Genomic DNA, 24,848 nt, shown 5'->3' with positions numbered 1-24,848 from the left:
GCACTAGCTATGACAGGGGTGAGGGTGACAGTACAAAAGTCACAGAGTATCATTGCAGCGGAGTGCTTAGGCACAGGCACGGTGGTAACTGACTTAAAGCAGGTTGGGGCAATTGCCTGAACTAGGGACAGGTTAAAGCTGTCAGTGAAGACTCCAGTCTCGCATTTACCCTGCCTAGAGTAGCACACACTACAGAGGAGGAAAGTGTGAGTAACTGCTTACTCGGTAGTAGCTGAGCTTTGAGCGTGGGCTCAATCGTCCCTTTTTTAAAATGAGCATAGAAGTGGTTGAGCTCATCATTTATTTCTCATAACAGGCTACATACCTCAGTTTTTTAAGATTACAGTAATCAAACCCCTACTCAAAAAGCCTAGTCTTGATGCAGGAGTCTTGGCTACTTACAGACCAATATCCAACCTGCCTTTAATGTCTAAAATCCTTGAAAAAGCTGTTGTTAAACAGCTATCAGACCACTTACACAGGAATGAACTATTTTAATATGTTCAATCAGGATTTAGAGCACATCATAATAAAGAAACAACAATATTAATAGTCACCAACAATCTTCTCAGACAATGGACTCATCTCTGTACTTGTCCTGGTAGACCTTAGTGCTGCATTTGACACTATTGACCACAGCATCTTATTACAAAGACTGAAGCATGTGAGTGGGATAAAAGAAACAGCGTTAAAGTGGTTCCAGTCTTATTTAACGGACAGATTTCAATTTGTTCATGTTCATGATGAGCCTTCCACACACACAAAAGTTAGTTATGGAGTTCCACACAGTTCTGTGCTAGGACTGGTTCCCTTCACCTTATACATGCGTCCCTTAGGTAATGTCATTAGGAAACACTGTATTAATTACCATTGCTATGCAGATGACATTCAACTGTATCTATCTATGAAACCTGATGACAACATCATGCTCTAATAATGGTACATGTTTCACCTAAATGATAGTTAAATCATTGAAAGAAGCTCCAGGATGTGGTTAATATCAAAGAATTGTGTACTGTGGCAAATATAGCATATTTGCTGTCAGACTTACAGATTTGGTCACTGAAACGTTACCTCAACATTACCCACACCCCTGAAATTTGCATATTTACAAAATGAACCTTGATTGATGTTATGTCAGAGTTCAGTTAGTGGAAAAGGGATGCAACGTAATGTTGAAATGCAAATGGGAAAAATTACAATAAGTTATATATTCATTAAGCTAGTTGAATCAGTTTCCAAAGGTGAAAATTAATGATACAAGAAGAGGGTCCAAAGGTGTTTTAAACAAAAAATTAGGTAATCCGACAGGTTTTCTTTACTTCAGTTATGAACTATGGTCTGTACATGTACAGGGCGCTGTACGTTTGAGTGTAAGATGAGCACCACCTACAGACATCATAGTGTAACACATGCCATGCTGTGGTACAAACGATGAACAGGGGTGAAAGTGCCTGCTGATCCCGGCAAAGGGTGACTCTTTGTACTGTGGAGATGATTGCAATTTTACTGGTCAGTCAGTGCCAGTGTACATAGGTATTCCATGAAATATGAAAGTAGATAAGCAAGCTATTAACAAAATGCATATTGAAGACTATAGTACCCTATTAAAGGTTTACAAACAGAAAGGTTTTTTTATGGCAAGGGATTATGAAAGGATAGGAAGAGATTTAAGATCAGGAAACAGGGAAGACATTCAATGAAACGGAGAGTGAGTGAAAGAAAGAATAGGGGCAATTGAAGAAAACAACACGTTGGACAGAGTTATCTGAGTAGTACTTTGCACATTATAGGAAAACATCCAACAGATTTTTGTGACCAATGTCAAGAAACAGACTTATCTGAATGTAGTTTGTAAAGTGTACTGGAGAATGTAAGTGGTAGTCAGGAGCAGAAATACCTCTTTCATTACTTATGAGTAACTGGATCGAGTAATAGAATTTGAATAAAAAGGGATGACTGATAGAGATAATAGGTGGTGTAATGAAATATTAACAATTAACCTGACATGCAAGATGGTTTGTTACATAGAACCTGATAGTTTGGGAGGGCCCCCTAAAACACCTTTTAGAAAGGGCACTTTGGCATTGAAAACAATTTAAGCTAATAGCTGAAAGCTTACCTATTAGGGCTCAGGTCTGCCTTATGCACCAGAAGACAGTAATGTATTACTGTTGAGTAGAATGAACCTCTGATGGGTGTTAACCGCGGCAGAGTCAGCCTGAGAGACAACTGCCCACTTTCTATACTCACCGCAACTTTCTGGATGCTTTGAGTACTAGAACAACTAATTACATTCCTTCACATTTTCTATACATATAGCTCTATATTTTTTCTGCTGGTGTTTAGTTGTTTTGTTCCTCACTTAAGGATAATTGTAGGGCCTTAGGTAACAAAACACAATAACATGAAAATCAAAAGTGTTTTTTAATGTTTTTTTAATAGCCACAGTGACTAGATTTTGGCTTGGGCTGCAACCATTAAAAGTCTTCATTCTCACAGTACCATAAATGTATCTGCAAAAAATGCTGAAGTGTTACATGATCTGGATCATTCAAACATGTGTATCATAATTCTTCAATTACATTTTATGAAACAAATGTAGTCTTTTTCCAGTAGGGATGTTAATTGGTGGTGGCACTACTCCAAAAAGAAAATTGGAGGAGTGGACTTGTGGAACTAGCAGCACAAAGGGTGGGAGCAACAAAATAAAATATAAGGCAGAACACAGCAACCAGCAGTCAATTTATCTCCCAGGATCACTCAGATCTATACAGTCCTGTCCTGCAAAATCCACTGTGTGTAATCAGCCTAGCCCTAACCCTCCTCTGGCCTGTAGTCCACAACTACTGGCAGACTGCTGGTGTGTCCTTAGGTTACAGATCCAGGCAAATCTCTTTCCGCACTGGTTACAGCTGAAGGGTTTCTCCCCAGTGTGAACTCTCTGGTGCTTCTTCAGGTTCCCAGCCTCTGAGAAGTGTTTACCACAGATGTCACAGCGGAAGGGTTTCTCCCCCGTGTGGACCCTTTCGTGGGCCTCCAGGTTGGACAGGCCGGAGAAAGCCTTTCCACAGGCTCGACATATGTAGCTCTTCCTACGTCGCTCACCAGACACAATTCTCGCAGCCTGGATTTTATTGTGGTGAACCAGAAGGTTGGCTTGACGCTTTGAAGAAATTGCAACCTCAATGTTGGCCACTGCGGCTGTGGATCTCCTGAAAGGTAAAGCTGACTGTGGAGCCAGAGTTGAGTTCATTATTCTGCTGGTTGAGCTAATACCAGAGACACTTTTATCACCAATGTCAGCATTAGTGTCAGCAGCTGCTCTGGAAGACAGTGTGCTCCGGGAAGAGGGAATGCTCTGCTGCTGGTCAGACATTCTGTTGCTGCTCCAATGCTGTTGCAACAGCTGAGCCTGTTCAGTTCTGTTCTTGGCTGGTGATTGGCTCCATGGAGGCTGAGTAGAGGCAGTGTGCATCCTCAGAGGTATGGACATAGATGTCCCTGCTGTCAGAGCTGGTAGCAGAGAAAACATGAAGTCAGCAAACACTCATTATCCTCTCCCAATCTACAACAAATCAGTATCTATTGTTGCACTAGGCAGTACAACAAGAACATGTTATTAATTTTACACTGGCTGTTAGCTGTCAACAGATAGAGTTCCCATGATGCGGTAACATTTGCTTCTGAACGTATACATTTGTTTATGCCTACCACTTCACATTTTATCACATGTACTCTATCAGGTCAAACTCACTTTAAGATATGCATGTGATACATCAGGATACTGTACTTTTTACAAGTATTTTTTTTCCTTTTGCATGCTAAGGGAAACAAAAGGTCCATAGTCATCTGTTGAAAACACATCACTTGCTGTCTTAATTGTTCAGTGACTGATTGGTTTAATTGATCACTTTAAGTATAAAATGCTAGCTTTGTGTTATCAGGAGCCAACAGAAAGACAAACATGCGTTTGGATGTTGGCAAGGATGTTGTCTGAGGAAGCTCTAATTAAAAGTCATTTGAAATGTCTCTGTAACCCTTTAACAGCCTGACTGATTTTTATTTATACTTCTCTTGCATGGTTATCAGTGCCTGGCTTTATCACTATCAAAACAAAAAACCCCAAACCATGCCAGTCTGTATACAAAAAGGAAGATGATGATTGGTAAATGATCATCCATTACCTTGACCTGTGGAACGGCCAGCTACAGAGGACAACCTCTGCCCTCCACTCATCCTCACTGCTGAGACATCTGATGGCTCACGCTCTATGACAGTAACTCCATTCGTGTCACACTGTACTGCATTATCAGTGGTAAAAGAGCATGAAGGACCAGGGCCAGATACAGAGTCATTATCCGGGGCCCAGTGGGTAAAAAACGTCTCCAGTTCAAACAAAGAGCATTTGGAGGTAATCGGGTTGATGTTATTGGATCTCTGCTGTTGGTTTTGCTGTGCATTATGATTGGCTGGAGTATTTGTGTCTTGTACCCTTAGATGGACTGCCACTATACTGCTGGAGTCTTCTGATATCGTGGGGGTCCTCTGAGGTGCTGCAGGCTGGGAGGAGGGAGGAGAATTTTAGATGAGAAGATGAGAATGCCATTCTCAAGGCTGTGTGTTACATACAGACATGGAATAGTGCAACTACTTGATGTCAGGAAATCATTACACCACTCCATAAATGAAAGACATCCACAGAGTCGGGAGCAGAGAAAACATAGAGTCAGCACATGTTCCTTATATAGTTCTCTCCTCCTTAGCCTTCAACAGGTACAGTTCCCATGATACAGTATCATTTGTGTCTAATGAAACATTTAATAAAACATTTTGAGTGTCTACCACTTCTACGACAAATACAGAACAAACGTTTGACCAGATGAAATGTAAAAAGGGAAAGCCAGGGGAAATAATACATAGAAATCATAAATACACTCGCTGTGCTTAAACTTGTACAAAAATTAAATCTCTGGTTTGTAATCTGTACACTGGTACTGACTACTTTTATTACTTAATTACCTATTAGTATTTATTTGTTTTGCTACAAAATGACTTAAATCAGCCACCCCCACCTCCCGAATGACTGAGCTCCTCACCCTATCTCAGCCACCCTGCAGAGGAAACTCATTTCAGCCACTCATTTTGGTCACAATCCAAAGCTTGTGACAAAAGGTGAGAGCAGGAATGTAGATCAACTGGTCAATCTAGAGCTTTGCCTTATGGCTCGGGTCTCAGCTTCTGTCCATAAAAATAACAAAGAGAATCAGGGACAAAAGGGCAGCCCTGGCGGGGTCCAATATGCACTGGAAATGAGTCCGACTTCACGTCTGTAATGCAAACCAGACTCTCAATCCAGTTGTACATTGCCCAGATAGCTTGCAGACCCCATACTCCTCAATGGACACGGTGAGATGCCTTCTCCAAGTGCACAAAACACATGTGGTCTGGTTGGGCAAATTCCCATGACCCCTCGAAGACCCTGGTGAGGATATAGAGCTGGTCCAGTGTTCCATGGCCATTACGAAAAACCACATTGTTCCTCCTGAATCTGAGATTGGACTATCAACTGAATTCTCCTCTCCAGTACCCTGCCAGGGAGGGGAGGCTAAGGGAGGCTGAGGAAAAAGTTGGAACACACCTTCCGATCCCCCTTCTTAAAAAGAGGGATCATTATCCTTGTTTGCCACTCCAGGGGCAATGCGATATTGCAGAAGCGTGTCAGCCAGGACAGTCCCACAACATCCAGAGCCTTGAGGAACTCAGTGATGGGTATTCTTTACAATATTCACAGAAGATCACTGTGTAATGTCCTAGCCCACAACTATCTCTTTCATTTTATTCCTGTTCAGAGACAAGTTGTTGACTCTGCACCAGTCTGTTAGGTACTGCACCTCCTCTCTGTATACACTGTAGCACTGTATCATTCTTACTGATGAAACCTGCCATGGTCATGTCATCAACAAACTTGATGTGCATTGCTACATAATCATGAGTCCATAGTTTAAATAGCAGTGAACTGAGCACAAAGTCCTGTGGGGCTCCAGTGCTTAGTGTGGTGATGCTGGAGATATTACTATTGATCTGGACTGACTGAGGTCTCTTGGTTAGGAGGTCCAGGATCCAGTTGCAGACAAAGGTGTTCAGGCCCAGCAGACTCAGCTTAAGCACCACATGGCCATTGATTCTCTGAGTGTGTGTGTGCTTAGCTACTCTGATGGCTCGGGACAGTGTGGTTCTTGCTGTTTTCTGAGCCACCTTGTTGCATGCTCTTAGGGATTTGTCTTGGGTCTTTGGCAGTGTGTGCACTTCCACAGTCATCTACATCTTCTGGTGTACTCAGAGACAGTATTGTCATTGATGCATTTCCTGATGTATCAAGTCACTGATGATGTGTACTGCTTCAAAGTGGTAAGGTCGGCATCTGTTGCAGCCTCCCTAAATGGTGACAGTCAGTGGTCTCAAAACAGTCCTGGAGAGCACTGATGGCTCCTGCTGGCCAGGTTTCATTTGCTTCAGGACCAGTTTCTAATGAGCAGTCTGTATGCTGCAATTAGCATGACAGAAATGTGGTTTGAGTATCCGAGGTGTAGGCAGGGCTCTACGATATGCACCAGGATGTTTGTGTAAACAACATGTTTTTCCCTGTTGTTGCAAAGTCCACATATTGAGATCTTGATTGCTTTGAGATTCACAGTTAAAAATCTGCAGCAAAGGGTGTGAGTACTCCACTGATGGTTCCGTGCAGCTTGTTTAACCCTTCCGAGTATTAGTCCTGGGCAGGATGTACACTGCGACAATGAACACAGTTGTGAATTACCATGGAAAATAAATACCTGCACAATTCCACAAGAGTGACTAGAGAGTAAAACAGAGTTCTTGCACCATTTCGTGTTCAAATACACAGGCTGCTCAGATTTGTGTCTCCATCTGCACAGAACAAAGCTAGCCTCTAAAGCCAAATGGCAGCATAGCTTTGTCTGTAGATTGTTTTGTTAAAAATATATTTCTTAGTTGCATAAGTGTCTGGTGCTGATAGACATGCACTAATTCTTTAAATGTTTATGCACCAAGAATCATAACACAAAATAGGCCAAGATATGAAGTTAGTTTTTTGGGCGTTGTGTAGTTAGGCACAGGGACTTCCTGGACTATCCCCATACAACCACAGTATGTCATTTTTAGACTATTTGTGCATTGATTCATCAACAAGATATGTTAGTACTGTATGTGTTGTTGGGTGAACTTTACAGATGCTTGTAGATGTGTTTTTTACTCCTGCTTCTAGTTTGCATGCTAGGCAAAGCTAAGCACATACGGTGTATATACTGGACCTATAGAGATTCAACTCAATGTGAACCGGCAGAAATGAAATAAAGGTATTTTTCAAAATACTGAACTATTCCTTTAACATGTTCTAACCCCCTTTGACAAAAAGGAAGTGGAAGTGTAGTGATTAGAACCAAGTACTGACTGGTCTATGGGTGCTGTGGAGAACATTCTGAACTAGAATAGCCTCATTATAAATCTTTGGCTGGAAATTTGATATTTTTACTAGACTCAAATTGCAAACCTCAGCTGGCGACTAACATTACACTTCAGGTAGACTGGTTAAAGCTTCATCCAGAGGGTGGTAATACAGAAATGCTAATGGAGTGTCCAATATTTGAAGGTAATGATACATAAAGAACATATGTGTTTTAGAGATATGGGGAAATCTGCTTGCAGATTTTCAAGTGAAACTAACGAGAATGATTAACTGTATGATTTACAGATCTGATGATAAAATTGTGTCACAATTTTGTAAGGTATGATTTATAATAAAAAACACAAGCTCATGTTAATGTTTATAACATTTTAATCATTTACATTGCAAACTGTGAACATTGAACAGGATTATACAAAATTGTGACACAATAGAATAAGCTAGTGTTACAGTTACAACATATGAATTGCTACAATGACTTGTACTGTATTTTAAGTAACAGTCAAACTTTGAAATAACGTATTCCTCCAGAACAGAATTATTAGAATTATATATATGACATCATGTATGATTATGTGAAAGCATGACTCATACATAAAAATGTACACATCAGTGCTGAGTGAATATTTCTACAAATAATATTTAAGCTCACCATTCTACCCTGCACTGTTTGGAATAGAAAGGGACCTATTTTTCTAATGTATAAGTAGAGTGCCAATCAAACGTTTGCACACACCTTGTCATTTAACAACTTTTTCATTTTTTTCTATTACTTTCTACACTGCAGATCAGGACATCAAAGCTACTTCAAAACGCTGAACTATTCCTAAAACATGCTCTACTCCCCCTGACTGTGACCTAGGACTGAAGTGATTAAACCTAAGTTCCTCTACTAGCTGGTCTAATAGCCCTGTGGAGGCCATTTTGAACTTGACTGGCAATATACATCTTTGAATAGAAATCTGCTACTTATTACAAGCTTTAAATTGCAAGACCCAACTGGTGAGTAACATTGCACCTTACAGAACTAGCTGAAGGGTTGCTTTGGTAACTAGTGGCAATATCCTGACCAGCTTTATGAGGTAGTCACCTGGATTGGTTATCAATTTATAGAAAGTTTCTTTATGTGCCGTTGCAAAAACCATCAAACACAATGATGAGGCTAGCTCTCATGAAGATTGCCCCTAAAAAGGAAGATTCAGAGTTACCACTACTGCAAAGGACAAGTGTATTAGAATTACCATCATCAGAGCCAACATTAATGTTTCCCATAGTTCAGACACATCTCTAACTGTTTGTTGGGCTCTCTGTGGTCATGTCATGGTCTAATTGCTGCAAAAAAATCACCACTAAGAATAAGATCAATAAGAATATAGAGAAATGGTTGGACCAAGAAACACTAGGAATGGACATTAGATCTGTTAAAAATGCTGAAAAAGACAGCATACATGGGAAACCCTTCTACTGTCTGGGAAACATTCCAGGTTTTCCACAACGATGTATGTTACTGGTCAATAAAAGATTGTAAGCATACATCAATGATGAATCACTTTCTATCATAAAGATTTTCACTATTGACAACCAAAAATTGTTGTCATGATAAGTTTCCATAGTTGGAAAATACTGTATGTATTACAAACCAGTGTTGTGTGTTTTAGAGTCTAGTAAAATTTAACACATACAGTATTTTTATATACTGTATTTTCATATTATATTTTCATCTCCACCAATGCAGCCCTTTGCATGGTTTAAATTTGGACAAATCTAAATCTAATCTAAATCTAAATGTGGCTAAGAAAATCAATTCCTTGTAGCACCAGGGGATTGAGCTACAAAAGGCCTGTGCATTTCAATATTAATTTTCTTTTGAAAAGTAAGGCTTGTGATTTATGACTCTTTAAGCATGCTTTGTTCTTGACTGCATGTCTATGTCTGTGGGTGGTGTCGCTTCTGGTGTTTTTTTAGATTGCTTGGATCAGAGAACCGTTCAGGACAGAGCAGACACTTGTATGGTCTCTCCCCAGTGTGGATGTTCCTGTGGATCTTCAGGTTCCAGAACTGGGAAAACTTTTTGCCACAGATCACACAGCCATATGGCCTCTCTCCAGTATGAGTCCTCAAGTGTGATTCTAAATTTGCAGGTGAGCTAAACCCTTTTCCACAGAACCTACAAATGCAAACCCTCTTCCTTGAGATTTTCTGCTGAACATTACCACTGCTATAATTGATGTGACCATGACTTAGGCCTGGGTCCAGAAACTGCTGGGTCCTCTGAACAGAACCCCTGTGTATCTGACCTGAAATGTTAGTGGGGCTGGACCCCACTGACTGATCAGTAACAGGAGCCTGTTGCTCAAAGGTGGTATGGAACCGACTAGAGCTTTCAGCAGCCAAGCCCCTTCCTGCTGAATTCTCAACAGTCAATTCCTTAACAGAGCTGCCATGCTCTGCTCCAGTGAGTGTGCTGGGCAGGTATGAGAGGGGGGTGCAGTGTGAAGATGGCCCTGGAAGGCTGTTTTCATGAAAGTAATCCCTCCCCCCATTAGTCCATAGCAAAGAACGGCCATAGCTGACCTCTGGGAAACCTGGCCCAGACTCCTGCAGGTCAGACAGCTGGCTGGTGGGAGGTTGTGGTGTTTCATCAAATGGCAGCACTCCTCTGTAGTCATCAGTGCTTGACTCCACCAACCCTGGAGAGAGAGAGAGAAATATATGGAGTGACATTCTCTGTAAGACTATATAGCAGTGGTGCACAGTCCGTTGGGAGCACCAGGACATACTGGTGGCCTGTGGGTTGTTTGGTCTGCCATGGACAGTCAACTTGACCAGGAATACTGTTAATAAATTTAACAAAATGATTTAATCTTTCGTAAAGCCAGAACTGCATATTATTCATCACTAATAGAGGAAAATAAGAACAATCTCAGGTTGCTTTTCAGCACTGTAGCCAGGCTGACAAAAAGTCACAGCTCTGTTGAGCCCAGTGTTCCCTTAGCTCTCAGCAGTGATTACTTTATGAGTTTCTTTACAAATAAAATCACAACTATTAGAGATAAAATTCATCAGATGCTTCCTATAGCTGCCATAAATTAATCTTCTACTACAATAGCTCTTGAATCATCTGTAAGACCTCAGTTACAGTGGGTACGGAAAGTATTCAGACCCCTTTAAATTTTTCACTCTTTGTGTCATTGCAGCCATTTGCCAAAATCAAAAAAGTTCATTTTATTTCTCATTAATGTACACTCAGCACCCCATCTTGACAGAAAAAAACAGAAATGTAGAAATTTTTGCAAATTTATTAAAAAAGAAAAACTGAAATATCACGTCAATAGTTGCTTAATCTAAATCATCAATGTGTCTCTTAGACCCCATCCTGACTACATTGCTCAAAGACACCCTGCTATTAATTAACTCATCTTTATTAGCTTTAGTCAAGTTATCTCTAGTAACTAGTCCATGGCATTTCTTACCTCAAGGCCAGATTACTGTAACTCATTATCAGGATGTCCCAGTAACTCCATAAAAGGCCTCCAGCTAATTGAGAATGCTGCAGCCAGAGTTCTGCTAGGAACTAGCGACAGTTTTTCTAACTGTGATAAAGTAGCCCGTAGGCTACACAGTTTAATGCCACTTTTCCATTACACAGTTTTAGCACTACTCGACTGGGTTTTGGTCATTTTCCATTACAACTCAGTACCACCTCAACGTAGGTGGGGTTATCATAGGACAGCGGCATGAAGCTAAGACATCCGCACCTCCTCGTAGGACCACGATGTCAGCGAATAGCAGTAGCCATTTGCCAAAACAAATGGTCACTGTTTTTTGATTCTTGTGTTGGACCCAGCCCTCATGAATCTTCCAATGATGTTACTCCCTGAATACGGTTAATCTTCAAAATTAGAAGCATGTTGGCTTGCATTTACAGAGTGACCTGAGATTGAGTCAGATTCCCAGCAACAAGCATTATTGTTTCAGTCCCCCCTGTTCTATAGCTACTGAATTAACTGAAGTAGCTTCCTCACAAGATTTTCTGGTTTGTTTTTATTCTCCAACCTTGAGAGTGACAAGAGTTGCTATAGTATGTGTAAAACAACAGCTGATAAATATACACTGATTATTATTTTGATGTTTTTTTAATCTGCTGCCCTGAAATAAAAGAAAGATGCATTGGTTCTTGTGTAGTGGCTGTTTTTTTTCTTTTTGTTTTGAATGCAGTGTTTGATTTTATGTGAAAAACCCATGAACATGAACTGCTATTTTCTGTCTTCCATTGTCCAAATGTTGACTTTAAATTCCCTTTTATGTTTTATCTGTTTCTTTATACTATACAGGAAGTATGTATTTTACGTTTATGACAAATACAGATGACTATGTTCTGTAAGAGACAGCTAGACAGGCATAAGTACCTTTAAGTCTGATGTAGGATCAGCATATCACATAGGGTGATGTTACATATTATGATATATACATATACCATCATGATGTGCCCACTCACCCTCCTGGATGCTGAGGCCTGTCTGGTTCTGAGTACCTCTCACTGACTCCGCTTCTTCCACCTTCACAAGCACAACATCTGGCTCCTCTTCCTTCTGCACACACAACAAAACAAGAAATGTGTGAAACTGCAGCACACAACACACAATGTACAGAGTGCAGGTCTACTTGTGGTTCCCAGAGTTTCCAAAAGTAGAATGGGAGGCAGAACCTTTAGCTATCAAGCTCCTCTGCTGTGGAACAAGCTCCCACTCTGGGTTCAGGAGGCAGACACTCTCTGTACTGTTAAGGTTAGACTTAAAACCTTCCTTTTTAACAAAGCTTTCAGTTAGGGCTGGCTCAGGTGACCCTGAACCATCCCTTAGTTATGCTGCTCTCCATCATGCACTGAGCTCTTTCCTTTCCTCTGCCTCCCTCTCTGCTCCTCTTTGTATCCTTCTCCCCCCCCTCCTCCCTCCTCTTTCCTCTCTTCTCTTCCCTTCTCACATGTATATACCACCATTGAATGTCACTACTTTGTGCCTTCTCTCTCTCTCTGTACCTTCTGCAGGTGTCCCTGGTCCTGGAGCTGCATATTGCTGATGTGCAGTTACTGGCCACCTCAACCTGCGCAGCGTTTATTTGTTTATTATTGTTGTTCGTTTCTCTCTCCTCTATCCACTGTCCCCAACCAGTCGAGGCAGATAAACACCCAAACTAAGCCCAGTTCTGCTGGAGATTTCTTCTGTTAAAGGGAGTTTTCCTCTCCACTGTCACTAAGTACCACTCATAAGGGATTTGAATTGTGATTTAGTGCTATACAAATAAATTGAATTGAACTATCATGTCAAAACACTAATTCCTGCCAGTGTTTGGTTTATATGTTCTGGGCTATTGTAGAAATACAATGGTGCCAAATGACTGCCTCTGTGAAAAGGAGATTTTAAAGGCTCATTCTAAATTAAGAAAATGCAACAGTTGGAATTTTATGGAGACTACATAGTAATGACAATATATTTATGAATAGTAGTAGTTTATGTTTATTAACTTCTGTTAACTTCTCTAAATTATACAATTGTTTATACAAGTATTACACAATTATACTTAAAAAAAAGAACTGTTGTCATGACTATGAATAAAATGAAGTTTGAAGAAATACTGCTATGTTGGTCAGGAGAACAGAGTGAGCTTTAACGCATCCTAAATCCATAAATGTATGCTGGTCCCAGCGTAACTCTTATGAACCCCTTTCATATTATGAACTGTACTGTCTGGTGGTCTGCTCAGTACATGTATAAAGCATACTGTCACCACCAGATTCCATTCTTACTATGACCAAAAAGGCAAGTAGAAGTGTGTTTAGTTGAACCTTATTTGCCATTAACTTTCAGTTTGTTTAAATATCACTGATACTTAGATTTTGTTCTCATTGCTCCACTGTACAACAACAAATTGCTAGTGACATGTATTTACACTCTCAACAAATTATCATCTTACTCTATGCTTGCTTGCCCCAAGTATGGCAGAGTTGAATTGGACTTGCTCATTGTAGGAACTCATCTGCTCTTTACCCCTTGATCTGAGTTCTTTTATTTTCCACTGTCCTAATATCTCAAGTATTAGCATAATAAGCATGGTGTGTAGACATACACTCATACTGATTTAGTGGTAAAGATGGATTTCAGTGAGCTAGCTGCCAGCGAAAACAGCAGAGACGTCACATTTCTGGAAATCTGTAGTGTTTGTTCAGCAGTTTGACAACTTGCTCGTCTTGTCTTCATTACTTTCAGGTTTTATTGCACGCATGATGAACAAGCATTGTAGACGTGGCTCAACATTCTCCGCTCATCTGTGTGTAAGTGTGCCCAGTATTACTCAAATTGTGGACCAATGTGATTACACACTCTCAGTGTGACGACTTAGCTTTCCTCATATAAATCTTTTGACTTTAAGAGTGATGATGTGGTTTAAGGTTAGTGTTAAATTCTCCTCTCATCGGATTTCTTGCAGCAGCAGGCAGCTGTTTTCAATTCAGTTCAATTCAATTCAGCATATTTGTATAGCACCTACTCACAATACAGTCATCTCAAGACACTTTACAAAACAAATCATTTATAAGCAGCACTTAGTGACAGTGGAGAGGAAAAACTCCCTTTATGGAAAGAAACCTCCAGCAGAACCGGGCTCAGTTTGGGCGGCCATCTGCCTGGATAGAGGAGAGAGAAAAGAACAGCAACAATAAACAAGTAAAAAATGTGCAGGTTGATGGTTGATGGGGCCAGTAACTGCACATCAGCAATATACAGCTCCAGGACCAGGGACACCTGCAGAAGGTACAGAGAGAGAGAGAGAGAGAGGGAGAGAGCACAAACTAGGGGAGGGAGAGGGGACAAAGTTAGTGACATTCAATGGTGGTATATACATGTAAGGTGGGAGGAGAGAGGAGCTCAGTGTATGATGGAGAGTCCTCAAGCAGTCTAGGCCTATAGCAGCATAACTAAGGGACGGTTCAGGGTCAAAACTCTGGTAAAAATAAATAAATAAAATAAAATAAAATGCTTCTTTTAATATTGCTCTTCTTTTTTGATCCGCTGCAAGGGTGTGTGATGTTGTAGCTATATGATGCTTCTTCAGGCAATAAGGTAAACTGATTTAGTGGGTAACATGAATTTCAATGAGCTAACTGCCAGCGAAAGCAGCAGAGATATCACACACTGACACTGTGAGGACTTAGCCTTCCTCATGTAAATCTTTTGACTTTCAGAGTGATGATGTTTAAGGTTAGCGTTAAATTCTCCTCTCATCATCCGATTTCTTGCAGCAGCAGGCAGCTGTTTTCAATGCAATTCAATTAAGTGTAATTATATAGCACCTAATCGCAATACAATCATCTCAAGGCACTTTACATGGAAGGCCAACAAATAGAAACCTTGTGAGAAAAACTCCTTTTAATGGAAGAAACCTCCAGCAGAACTGGGCTCAGTTTGGGTGGCCATCTGCCTCGACTGATTGGGGTGAGAGGATAGAGGAGAGAGAAAAGAACAGCAAAAGGAGAAAAAAAAAAAAAAACAACAACAAAGACTGTGCAGGTTGATGGGGCCAGTAACTGCACATCAGCAATATACAGCTCCAAGACCAGGGACACCTGCAGACGGTACATAGGTAGGGAGGTACAATATATACACATAAGTAAAAATAACAAATTTAAATAAAAAGCAAGAAATAAATTAAACATAGAGAAGAGCTCCCAGATCACTGTTGTATATTAGTGTTGCACAGTCCAGCGATACTACAAAAGGTATCGCAATACATTACGGTAAAAATAGTACTATACCTTGTTTTAAAAGTGTCTCTACTACAACAGAGCCATATAGCCGAAGTTATGTGCTGTGAAAGGTGCTGTGTGTGTGTGTGTGTGTGCGTGCGTGCATGTGCGTGTGTGCGTGCAGCACTCGGCTTCCTGTCCTGTTTTTTATTCTCATGCTCCTCTCTGTAGGCTGTAGGCAGTGATCGTGGTAAAAAACAAAGAGGCATGGCTGCATCTACACGTATTCTTTCTGACATCTACAAAGTAGATGCACAAAGTGAAATATGGCATTATTTTGCTCATGAAACCAACAGCCACGGCAAGCCCATAGACACTGCAAAGACTGTCTTTAAAAGATGTTTCAAACCTGCACAAACCAACGGAGCCAACGCACCCAACTTAGCAAAGCACCTTGTCAACAGGTGTGTCCACTTGTTTAAATAAGTGACAGAGTAGTAATTTGCAAATGTGGTAGATAACCACCGCATGGCATGAATAGTCAGAGGAGTGTTATTTATTTTGTGATAAGCAAACTTTTTTTTTTTCCACCATTGGAGTTTGATCAGGAAATTAAAGGCAACTGTCTTTTTAGCTGTTAACTTACCAAGATGACAAACTAAATTCACTCCTGTTGTTTAATGGCCTCTTTTCACATTCTTTCGGACTATGGCATTGTCAAAATAGTTTTTGTTTTTATGTATATTAAGTTCCATATTTTGTCTTTCTTTTTTACTTTTCCTGATGGTTTAGTTCTGTTGTGATTTGTTGTTTCAGTATCAGTATTAAGAGTTTGATCCTGTTGTATTTGGTAGCCAAACCAAACAACACTGAGCACAGAGCAGGCTTGATGATTCCCCTGTAGAATTGTAAAAACAGTTCCTGAGCCAGGTTGAACTTCCTTGAGCTGACGCAGAAAGTATATCGTCTGTTGTGCCTTCTTGATGATGGTGCTGATGTTGGATGTGGCTAAAACAGGTGTCCCCTCCTGAAGTCCACTGTCATCCTCTCTGTCTTGAGTGTGTTCACCTACAAGTTGTTGCAAATGCACCATAGGACCAGCTGTTCAATCACCTGTCTGTACAAAGACTTGTCACCATCTCAAATGAGACTGATAAGCATTGTGTCTTTTGAGAACTCTAGCAGTTTAACAGAGGGGTTCCCCAGTGGTGCAGTTGTTGGTGTGGAGGGAGATAAGCGGAAGCAAGAGCACACATCTTGGGGAGCTCCTGTGCTTGTTGACGGGGTGCTGGATGTGGTTCTCCCCAGCCTCCCCAGCTTGAAGCCTGGCACAGTGAGCAAGGTCAATTTGGATCGGAGGCTGTTTGGGATGATGGTGCTGAATGCCGAGCTGAAGCCCACAAACCCAAGCATAGGTCCCTGGGAAGTTGAGGTGTTATAGACTGTAAGGCAGTGCCATGTTGACTGCATTCACCACTGACGTGTTTGCCTGGTAGGCAAACTGCAGGGGGTGCAGCAACAGGCTTGTGATGTCTTTCAGGTGTAGTCATTCAGTTCAGTGGCTTAGGGCTTCTTAGGAACTGAGATTATTGTGGAGCATTTGAATCAGGAGGCGACTACACACAGTGATTTGTTAAGGATATGTGTGAAGATGATGAGATGAACATCACAAACTTTCATGCAGGATGGGGACACAATTCTCAGATATGGTGGTTTCCTGATCTTCTGTTTCTGACACCACGCATATCTTTTTCACAAATCTTCAGTGATGGTGGTGGAAAGCTGGGTGGGGGATGCTGGTGCTGTGTCTAAGTTGAAGTGGGTGAGGGATTTGAGATGTTGCTTCTTAAATCTAGTCTTTTGTTTCTCTTAGCATGGGAAGATGGTCTCCTGTAACCAGTGATGGTCTGGCGACCCTGCCACACTGATGCAGGGTTCTTTTTTTCAGCTTTTCAGTGCATCTCTTTTCAGTTGCTCTGATTTCCATGGTCAGTGTGTTTCTGGTTGTACAAATCCTGTCCCCCTATCCTGTTGGCCTCCTCCTTAGCGTGATAAAGCTGCTTCAGTTTTACTGCAAACCAGGGTTTGTTGTCATATGTGGATTTTATGGCCACTCAGTGATAGCAATCATTTATAAGGGGGCATCAGTGGTCCAGGGTGGTGTTGTCCCTGGTGGTACAAGCTGTTTGTATTTGAGGAGTTCATGGGTGAGATTTGCTCTGTTAAAATCTCCTAAGACAATGAACATTGAGTCTAGGTGGTCCTGTTTCATACATGATATCTGGTTAACCAGGTGTTGCAGCATTGCCTGATGCTGGATGTACACACTGACCTGAATGAATGATGCAAACTCCAGTGATAGATAAAATGGTTTACAGTTTATGAAGAGAACTTCCAAGTCCGTTCTACAAGATACTTTGTATGCATTCAGGGCAGAGTTGATTGTTGACTAAATGATTATAGGAAGGCCAGCGCCCGGCCAACCATTTATTAATATTCATAAAAGTAGTCACATTCATGTTACACTGTAGTTTGAGGAGCACATTTTATTTGAATAAAATGGGATAAAGAAAATGTTAAACTACCAATACATGAAATGTGTCACATTAAAAATGATGACTCCTGAAAAACATTCTCAAACTTTTATACAGACTACTTGAATCACCTAACTATTGGCCAGAACTCAATTCGGGCACAACTACTTTTTATTTATTCCAACCATCAAACAACGGAAAAGCCACGTTTTAAAATACATTGAAGTTAGTTGTTCCTTCATGTTCAAACCACTTAGTCAATGCATGTTACCTGCTACCGAGTAATATGCTTAGTTGTAGTCTTTAATTTGTGATTGTGCTGTCCAATGATGTGACAAAACCTCATGTCATGTCAGTTCTGATTTGGTTCAGCTTGCACAGCAGATTTAGAGATTTTCTTGAATTTTAAGTGCCTGAAGCCAAATTCAGCATGTATGAAAATGTAGCTGTAAACCTGTGTACAGGAAGTTGAACAAATTTGCTCAAAACAGTCATATCAAATGCAGTGTGATATGCTGTTTATTAGTTATTTTGGAAAATTATGGAGATTTCTTTTTTAAATAAAACTTTACATATTTATATGCTGCTTCACATTTTCAGTAGGAACTCGTGGGTTTGGTGCTGAGAGCCACAGACAGAGTAGGGCCAGACAGTATTAAAATATTGGCTAACATATTTGTTGACAATAGCAACCTTTTCTTTTAAGATTATTCTAGGAAATGGGCCAAGAACAAGCCAGAGTGTCAACACCAGCAGAAAAACTTCTCCTGGCTAACCTCTTGGAAAAACATTTAACATTTTTTCGTAAATCTATATACAGAGACACCCTGGGTTGGTCTTCCCAAGCATGTGTATAACAAATGACAACAAATTTCAGGTCTATATACTTTCTGAAACTGCATCACCATCTTTCAAACCAAAACTTGTCGGTACATTGTGCAGAGATTGTTAAGAAGACTGAGACCTACTAATTACTCATTATTAATTTTAATTAGCTCCAAAAGCAGCTTTCCCTGTGCGTTTTGGTTGAGACTAAAAGCAGAGGAACAATTTGAATTCATTCTAATAATATTTTGCTCATAAAAATGAAGTTAAAACGCTGTTAAAACATTTAAGGCTTAAAGTTTCTAGAAGGTAAGCGTGTATATGTTATGATCATTGTGTTGAGCAGAAAGTCTGACAACACAGACTTTCTTCGACCTACAGTAAACTTCAGGTCTGGTCCCAGGTATCCCCTTCAGTGTTTATTTCAGGATGGCTCTTTTGCTGGTGTGTTTTCAGGTTTCTTATCCAGGCAAATCCTCTACCACAAATCCCACAGCTGTAAGGTTTCTCTCCAGTGTGGACCCTCTGGTGTTTCCTCAGGTTTCCTGCCTCTGAAAACATCTTCCCACATGTAGAGCAGCTGAAAGGCTTCTCCCCTGTGTGAACACGCTGGTGGATCTCCACCTTCTTTGGCCGGTTAAAAGTCTTGCCGCAGTAGCTGCAGACAAACAATCTTTCCTTTGTGCTGATTTGATGCTGAACCTTACTGTTGCCACTGAGGGACTGGAAAGGCGGGACATTGGAGCTGTAACGAGTCCAGCCATTAGCATTGGTAGAGACGGATGAAAACTCAGCTGTTGCCATCAAGTATGAACAAGATGGCCTCCTTTCAGCTTCATCTCCCAAGTGCTCATCAGAAAGCTCTCCAACCACTGACTTTGCACTTTTATCATTGTCACGCAACACGTGAAATTGTGAGTCACTCCTGGCATCATTGATATACTGGTGTGGGTTTATTGTTTCCTGCAGTGAGTCTCTGCTCTGAACAAAGGCACTGAGTTCACATCTAAGCTGAGGTGAGGAGTCACTGACCTCCACTCTTCTGCTGCTGCCAAAATCCTTTGTCATGTTGATTTGGGTGTGGGTCTGGGACTGGGTGCCCTGCTGTCCAAGAATGGATCTCTCTCCTGTAGCTCCACAAGGGACACACTCCACGACTCCTTCAAAGAGACAATAAGGGGAATGGAGATACAGTTTATATAGGGAACCCAGCAGTTGTATAAAATAAACAGATGGGAAGCAGTTTGGTTTATGTTGAACTCCAAAATCCACCTTTAAGAAGGGTCAACACAGTGGCAGTGTTTTTGCAATCTATGTAAAGAGAAAGAGCTTGTGATGTGATCCATGTTTCTCAAATACCACTAGTGTTTAGTAGGTCTGGGGCAATACATTTAGCTCACATACAAGATGATGCACAATATTGGGTTCACGAGAAAGACCATATGTTAACACTGTTTTTAAGAAATTTTCAATGACAAAATATATGATTGGAAAAAGGGTACTTATTTGATCAACTAATCATCTTGAAATAACATTATGTGAGTTCTAGTTTGCGAGTATGAATTATCAGATGCTGTAAAACATAGAACAATAAGCACCTTCCCTGAAAATTCAGGGTTCCTATAATATTAACAAGTTAAGACCTAAGACCATAGTAATACAACCTTAAGGCCAAAATTGCAATGGAAATACAGGCAACAAAAAGTGAAAAGAAATATATGAACATCAGTTCAAAATGCAGGCTAAAAAATTTTTTTTAAAAACTGAGCCTGAAGTATTGGTGCTGGTGTTGGGACAGGAGGGTTTTAAAGTGTGAGCAACTTTGGAAAATCTTCTGGATTATTATGATGATTTGAACTATTTCTCTCTATTCTCAATAAATGGTATGGCAATGTAAAATACAACAGTAAGTAAAAATGTTTCCTCCTGAATAGAGCTGAGTATTGGTACTCAATACCTTTAATGTTTGTTAGAATATTGTGAGACAAGAAAACTTTTTTTAATACCTGGTGCCATTCAGCATCAATGAGTACGCTGTGAAAAAATAGCCACCCAACTCTTTCGAATTCTGGTACCAATGGCCAAACGGCTTCCTGTCTCAACTAGTTTCTTCTACCCACAGTGCTTTTTAAGTCCTTGGTCTACTAAGACATATTCACCAGGTCTAAGGAATTTGCTTGTTATTCTTTAGCCAAACATAACATGCTCACTCAGCATAACTGAATTTGACAATGGCAGTCTTGGCAAAGACCCAGCCTGCTCCGATTCTGATTGGCTAGTAATGTTTAAGTTAGCTTGAGAGTAATAACTGTATTACTTACATTATTGACAGGTAAAACCCATAGCCCCAAACATGATAAAATGCATCCACAACAAATTTGCAATGGACTTTTAATATTTTGCTTTTTTTTTTTTTTTTTTTTTGCTTTTCCCTCATTGATATCCTGAGATCTTGTGCCATGAGATTTTATCACACCCCTGGTGTAAATACTGTACACAGCTGCAGTATTAATTTTGGCACCTGAATTTGATTTTGATTTAGTCTGCAACTTTTGATGAAAATATTTTTTTTAAGTCAGATTTTAGTCTTTTGTCTTGGTTTTAGTTTTAGTGCGACTGGTACCTGACACCAATCAAACTTGGGTCATAAGTGGAAGAATAGACAAGACACTATCATTTACAGAGCCAGCCAAGTGGTCTGGCATGACACCAAGCGAAACAGCTGGACAGTATAATATTTTTGAAGCTGATCCAGTTTGGGCAAAGGTAGACAGAGGACTGGTCACAGAATTAGGCCCAGTGACATAAAAGGAGAAGAGACAGTGACGGGATGAGACAAGGACAGCCGCAGCCAGGATAACTCAGGTTATGGTCTGTTTTGAAAGTGCACAAAAAACTTCTGATTCAGTCTTATTGTAGAAATAGAAGAAGAGAGAAACAGTGCTCATTAGGAATTACTGACAGCTCTGAGCCTTAGAGGATTCTCTACAACTAGAGGTTAACTGATTAATTGGTTGGCCAATTAATGTTGCCATTTGTAACATAATCGGCATCGGCTGATGGATGCAGCTGAAAGAGTGTGGAATGAGTGTCAGAATTCAGGCAAACCGTGAGAGGAGGATTGGCGCAGTTGTTTAAAGTTATTTGACACGGATGACTGAATTTCATAATGCAGTTCTGCTTGTTGTTATGCATATTCTATCACCATATGCTAATTTAGAATAAAATTAGTACAATTGAAAATGCAACTTACACATTGAAGCGACTTATATGTTTTTTCTGTTCAACAAGGCTGTTTTTGGTAAAAGCAACTTATACTCTTGTGCAACTTTTTTAAAAATAAATATCTATTTATTGAATGATTTTTTTCTGATTGATGTTTGTTCTAACTTCAATCGTGAGGTTATTGGTAGCTTTGTTTACAAGAAGAACCTCCTATTATTACTCTCCTGTTTTACTTGAACTTAACATGGAAATTACCAACGAATTTGTTGTGACAGAAATAGCCGGAATTTTTTGCATGTATGTATTTTCCCAGCCCACCCTAATATAGCCCTGGTGACATCCCTATGACATCATCAGGGAATTTTATCAAGCTTCTCAAAGCTCTTTAAGGGTCACATAACACATTATTAACACATTATTAAACTATTTTGACACAGCCCCAGTCATGCCATTAGTAGTAAACTGACCATTTGAAAGAACTACGCCATTTATTTGGCAGGGTGGCATGCAAAAAGAAAAATTTATCCTTGTGTTGAAACCTTGCAGTTGTAGCACTAAATTTCCCTATTGTGAGACTGATCATCTGATCAGTTCATCTTGTTTTATCTTACACACAGAGTAGACTTCAATATGTACATAATGTTTTGCTTGTACTCACCATCATCTCCTATAAGTGGAATGTCTTCCACTGTTTCTTCAGCTCGGGACATGTTTGCCTCAAAGCTCTCCTCCTTCACAAGCACCACCTTTGGTTCCACCAGCACAACATCTGGAGACTGCACAGCAAGGCAGGTTTGTCATTCAGTCAGCAGCTACAGTGCATGGATTCATAATAAGTGCCCAGTACAATCACAGGTTTCCCTGTACCACTGATCAGCAGCCAACCTGTGCCATCTCCTGTATATTTATTCCCCAGGTTTCTGTTCTGGTTCTACCTAAACTCCCATATATGTTCTACTCCAGTCACCTCGACTCCTTCATAGTGTGCTTACCTTACTCTGGATGCTGACAGAATGGATCAGCTGACTGGATGTGTCCTCTGAAGCAGTTCTTCCAGGATGCACAGCAACATCAACCTGTTGCTCAAACACACCACCTAGACAAAACACACCAAAACATGTACTTACAAACAAAGTAAACATGGTCAGTGTCACTACAATGTAAGCAGAGAAAATACTGAGCAGAATGTGCTGCTCTACCATAAAAATAGTCTTTAAATACATCACTAAAAAAACCTAAGGATACTGTTGCTGGAATGTTTTCCACTCCAAATGAATCACCATGTTGCTTTGTGTCTGCTGGATGTCAAACACCAAAACGCCAACATCGGTCGAGCTGGAACATTTCATTAACTTAACTCAATTCCCTTTACTAGTCCCACAATGGGGAAATTCCGTTACCACCCAAGTGCACACACACAGCAGTGAACACACAAACACACCGTGCACACACAGTTCATTGATGGCTCTTCTCCTTTTATGTACCTATTCACATCCTTGAGCACCACTTGCACATCTTGTATGAAATCTCACGGAGTCCTGGTTTCGGTGCTGCCCTTGCCCTCTTTACTACCACTTGAAAAACATTTAAGTTATGTCCCAATACAGTGAGTTCAGCAGAGTTCCGTAATTGAGATTACTGTGTCACTGCATATGTCGTTCGGGCACAGGTGCATAGCTATTGCATTTACATTTGTGTGAATGTTAACCTCCTGGCTAGTACAGAAATTGTCAAGGAAGACAATTTTATTTGTGAAAACACTAAAACAAACCATTGATTAGAAACAACTTAATTGCAGATGACACAAATGTAAATTAGACTGGTGATATCTGACCTGGGCAGAGGTCAGTTATTCATTGTGGATATCATCAGTTCAGTTGTACATATCTGAAATTCGAAGCTCAATAAACATGAATGGCCATTTGTCTTAGGTAAAATGATGTGGATATCTGAAAGGACGAAGAACTGAATTCTGCAAATCTGCAGTACATGTCCACTATAGCTATTACAGGTTCAAAGAACGACAGTAGATATCTTTAAATACAGTTTCTACTTAAAAACGTTATCGTGCATACAGGCTATCTCTCAATGCCCTTCTGACTGCTGCGACAGTGAAACAGACTGAGCGACATAGGGAACAGATAAACTAAGACTCTTCTTACCGGCGGGCTGCGAAGACTCCCGCAGCCTGTCTCCGGTGTTAATCTGCACCCTCGGTCGGCTGCTATTCACAGAGATGTCACGGAGCCTCCTCTCGGCGTTTCCACGGGCCATCTTCAGCTCCAGCAGGTGCAGCTTCCTCTTCAGGGCTTTGTTCTCTCTCTGACACTGCGACATCTGCAAACTCACCACGGCGAAGTCGTCGTCCACCAGCTTACAGATTTCCGCGACCGCAGCGTTAGCCAGGACCTCCATAATGGAGGCCAGCTGGGTTTGGAAGGCCAGGCGACTGGACATGGTGTACGGTCAGGGCCGCGGTGGCTACTCGGTTGGTAGAGATACCGTTAAAAACTCTTTCTGGGGTAGAAACTGCTTTGAGGTTAGTTACGCCATTACAGCAAGAGTGGAAATTCAATGCGAGTAAAGTATAATTACGCTCAAGCTCATGTGATTTCTCCTCTATCCGCCGATCTTACTGCGTCTTCTTCTTCTTGTTCGTCTTCTTCTTCTTTTCGTGCATTACCACCACCTACTGGACTTGAACGTTCAAATCTTTAAATCTAAAATCTGAAACGAGGATGGAGGTGTGGTTTAGAATGCTGACTTATAAAAACACTGGATAAATTTACTTTTTAGATAATGAAGTCATCAATAAATGAATCAGAGAGAGGATGCAGTCAGAAGTCTCTTTTAATGATTATGGGTTCACCTGAGAGAAAAGAAAGAACAAATTCATTCTGCTTGCAATGACATTTATACATAAGAAGCACGTGAGCAGCTTTAGGGGAGTAACTATAGATAAGATGTGATATACATATACAATATGATTGGACTGAATCTTAAATTATGTATACTTTGTGTCTTTACATTAATTCTT

The 24,848-nt window shown here is 40.5% G+C and overlaps 1 protein-coding gene across 1 annotated transcript; it reads right to left on the bottom strand.

Moving 5' to 3' along the window:
- Positions 1–1,706: 1,706 nt before the first annotated feature.
- LOC113128507 (sal-like protein 3) lies at positions 1,707–24,486 on the bottom strand. Its single transcript, XM_026303887.1, has 8 exons — positions 23,974–24,486; positions 22,804–22,907; positions 22,470–22,587; positions 19,619–19,746; positions 11,985–12,078; positions 10,061–10,176; positions 4,188–4,563; positions 1,707–3,516 (listed from the first exon to the last, which is right to left on the bottom strand). The coding sequence occupies exons 1-8, from the start codon at positions 24,266–24,268 to the stop codon at positions 2,807–2,809; spliced, it is 1,941 nt and encodes a 646-aa protein (XP_026159672.1). The 5' UTR covers positions 24,269–24,486; the 3' UTR covers positions 1,707–2,806.
- Between the last annotated feature and the right edge of the window lie 362 nt (positions 24,487–24,848).

Source organism: Mastacembelus armatus, chromosome 1, assembly GCF_900324485.2.
Source record: "Mastacembelus armatus chromosome 1, fMasArm1.2, whole genome shotgun sequence".
In the NCBI taxonomy this organism is placed as follows: Eukaryota; Metazoa; Chordata; class Actinopteri; order Synbranchiformes; family Mastacembelidae; genus Mastacembelus; species Mastacembelus armatus.
This window is presented reverse-complemented; position numbering and strand designations above follow the sequence as displayed.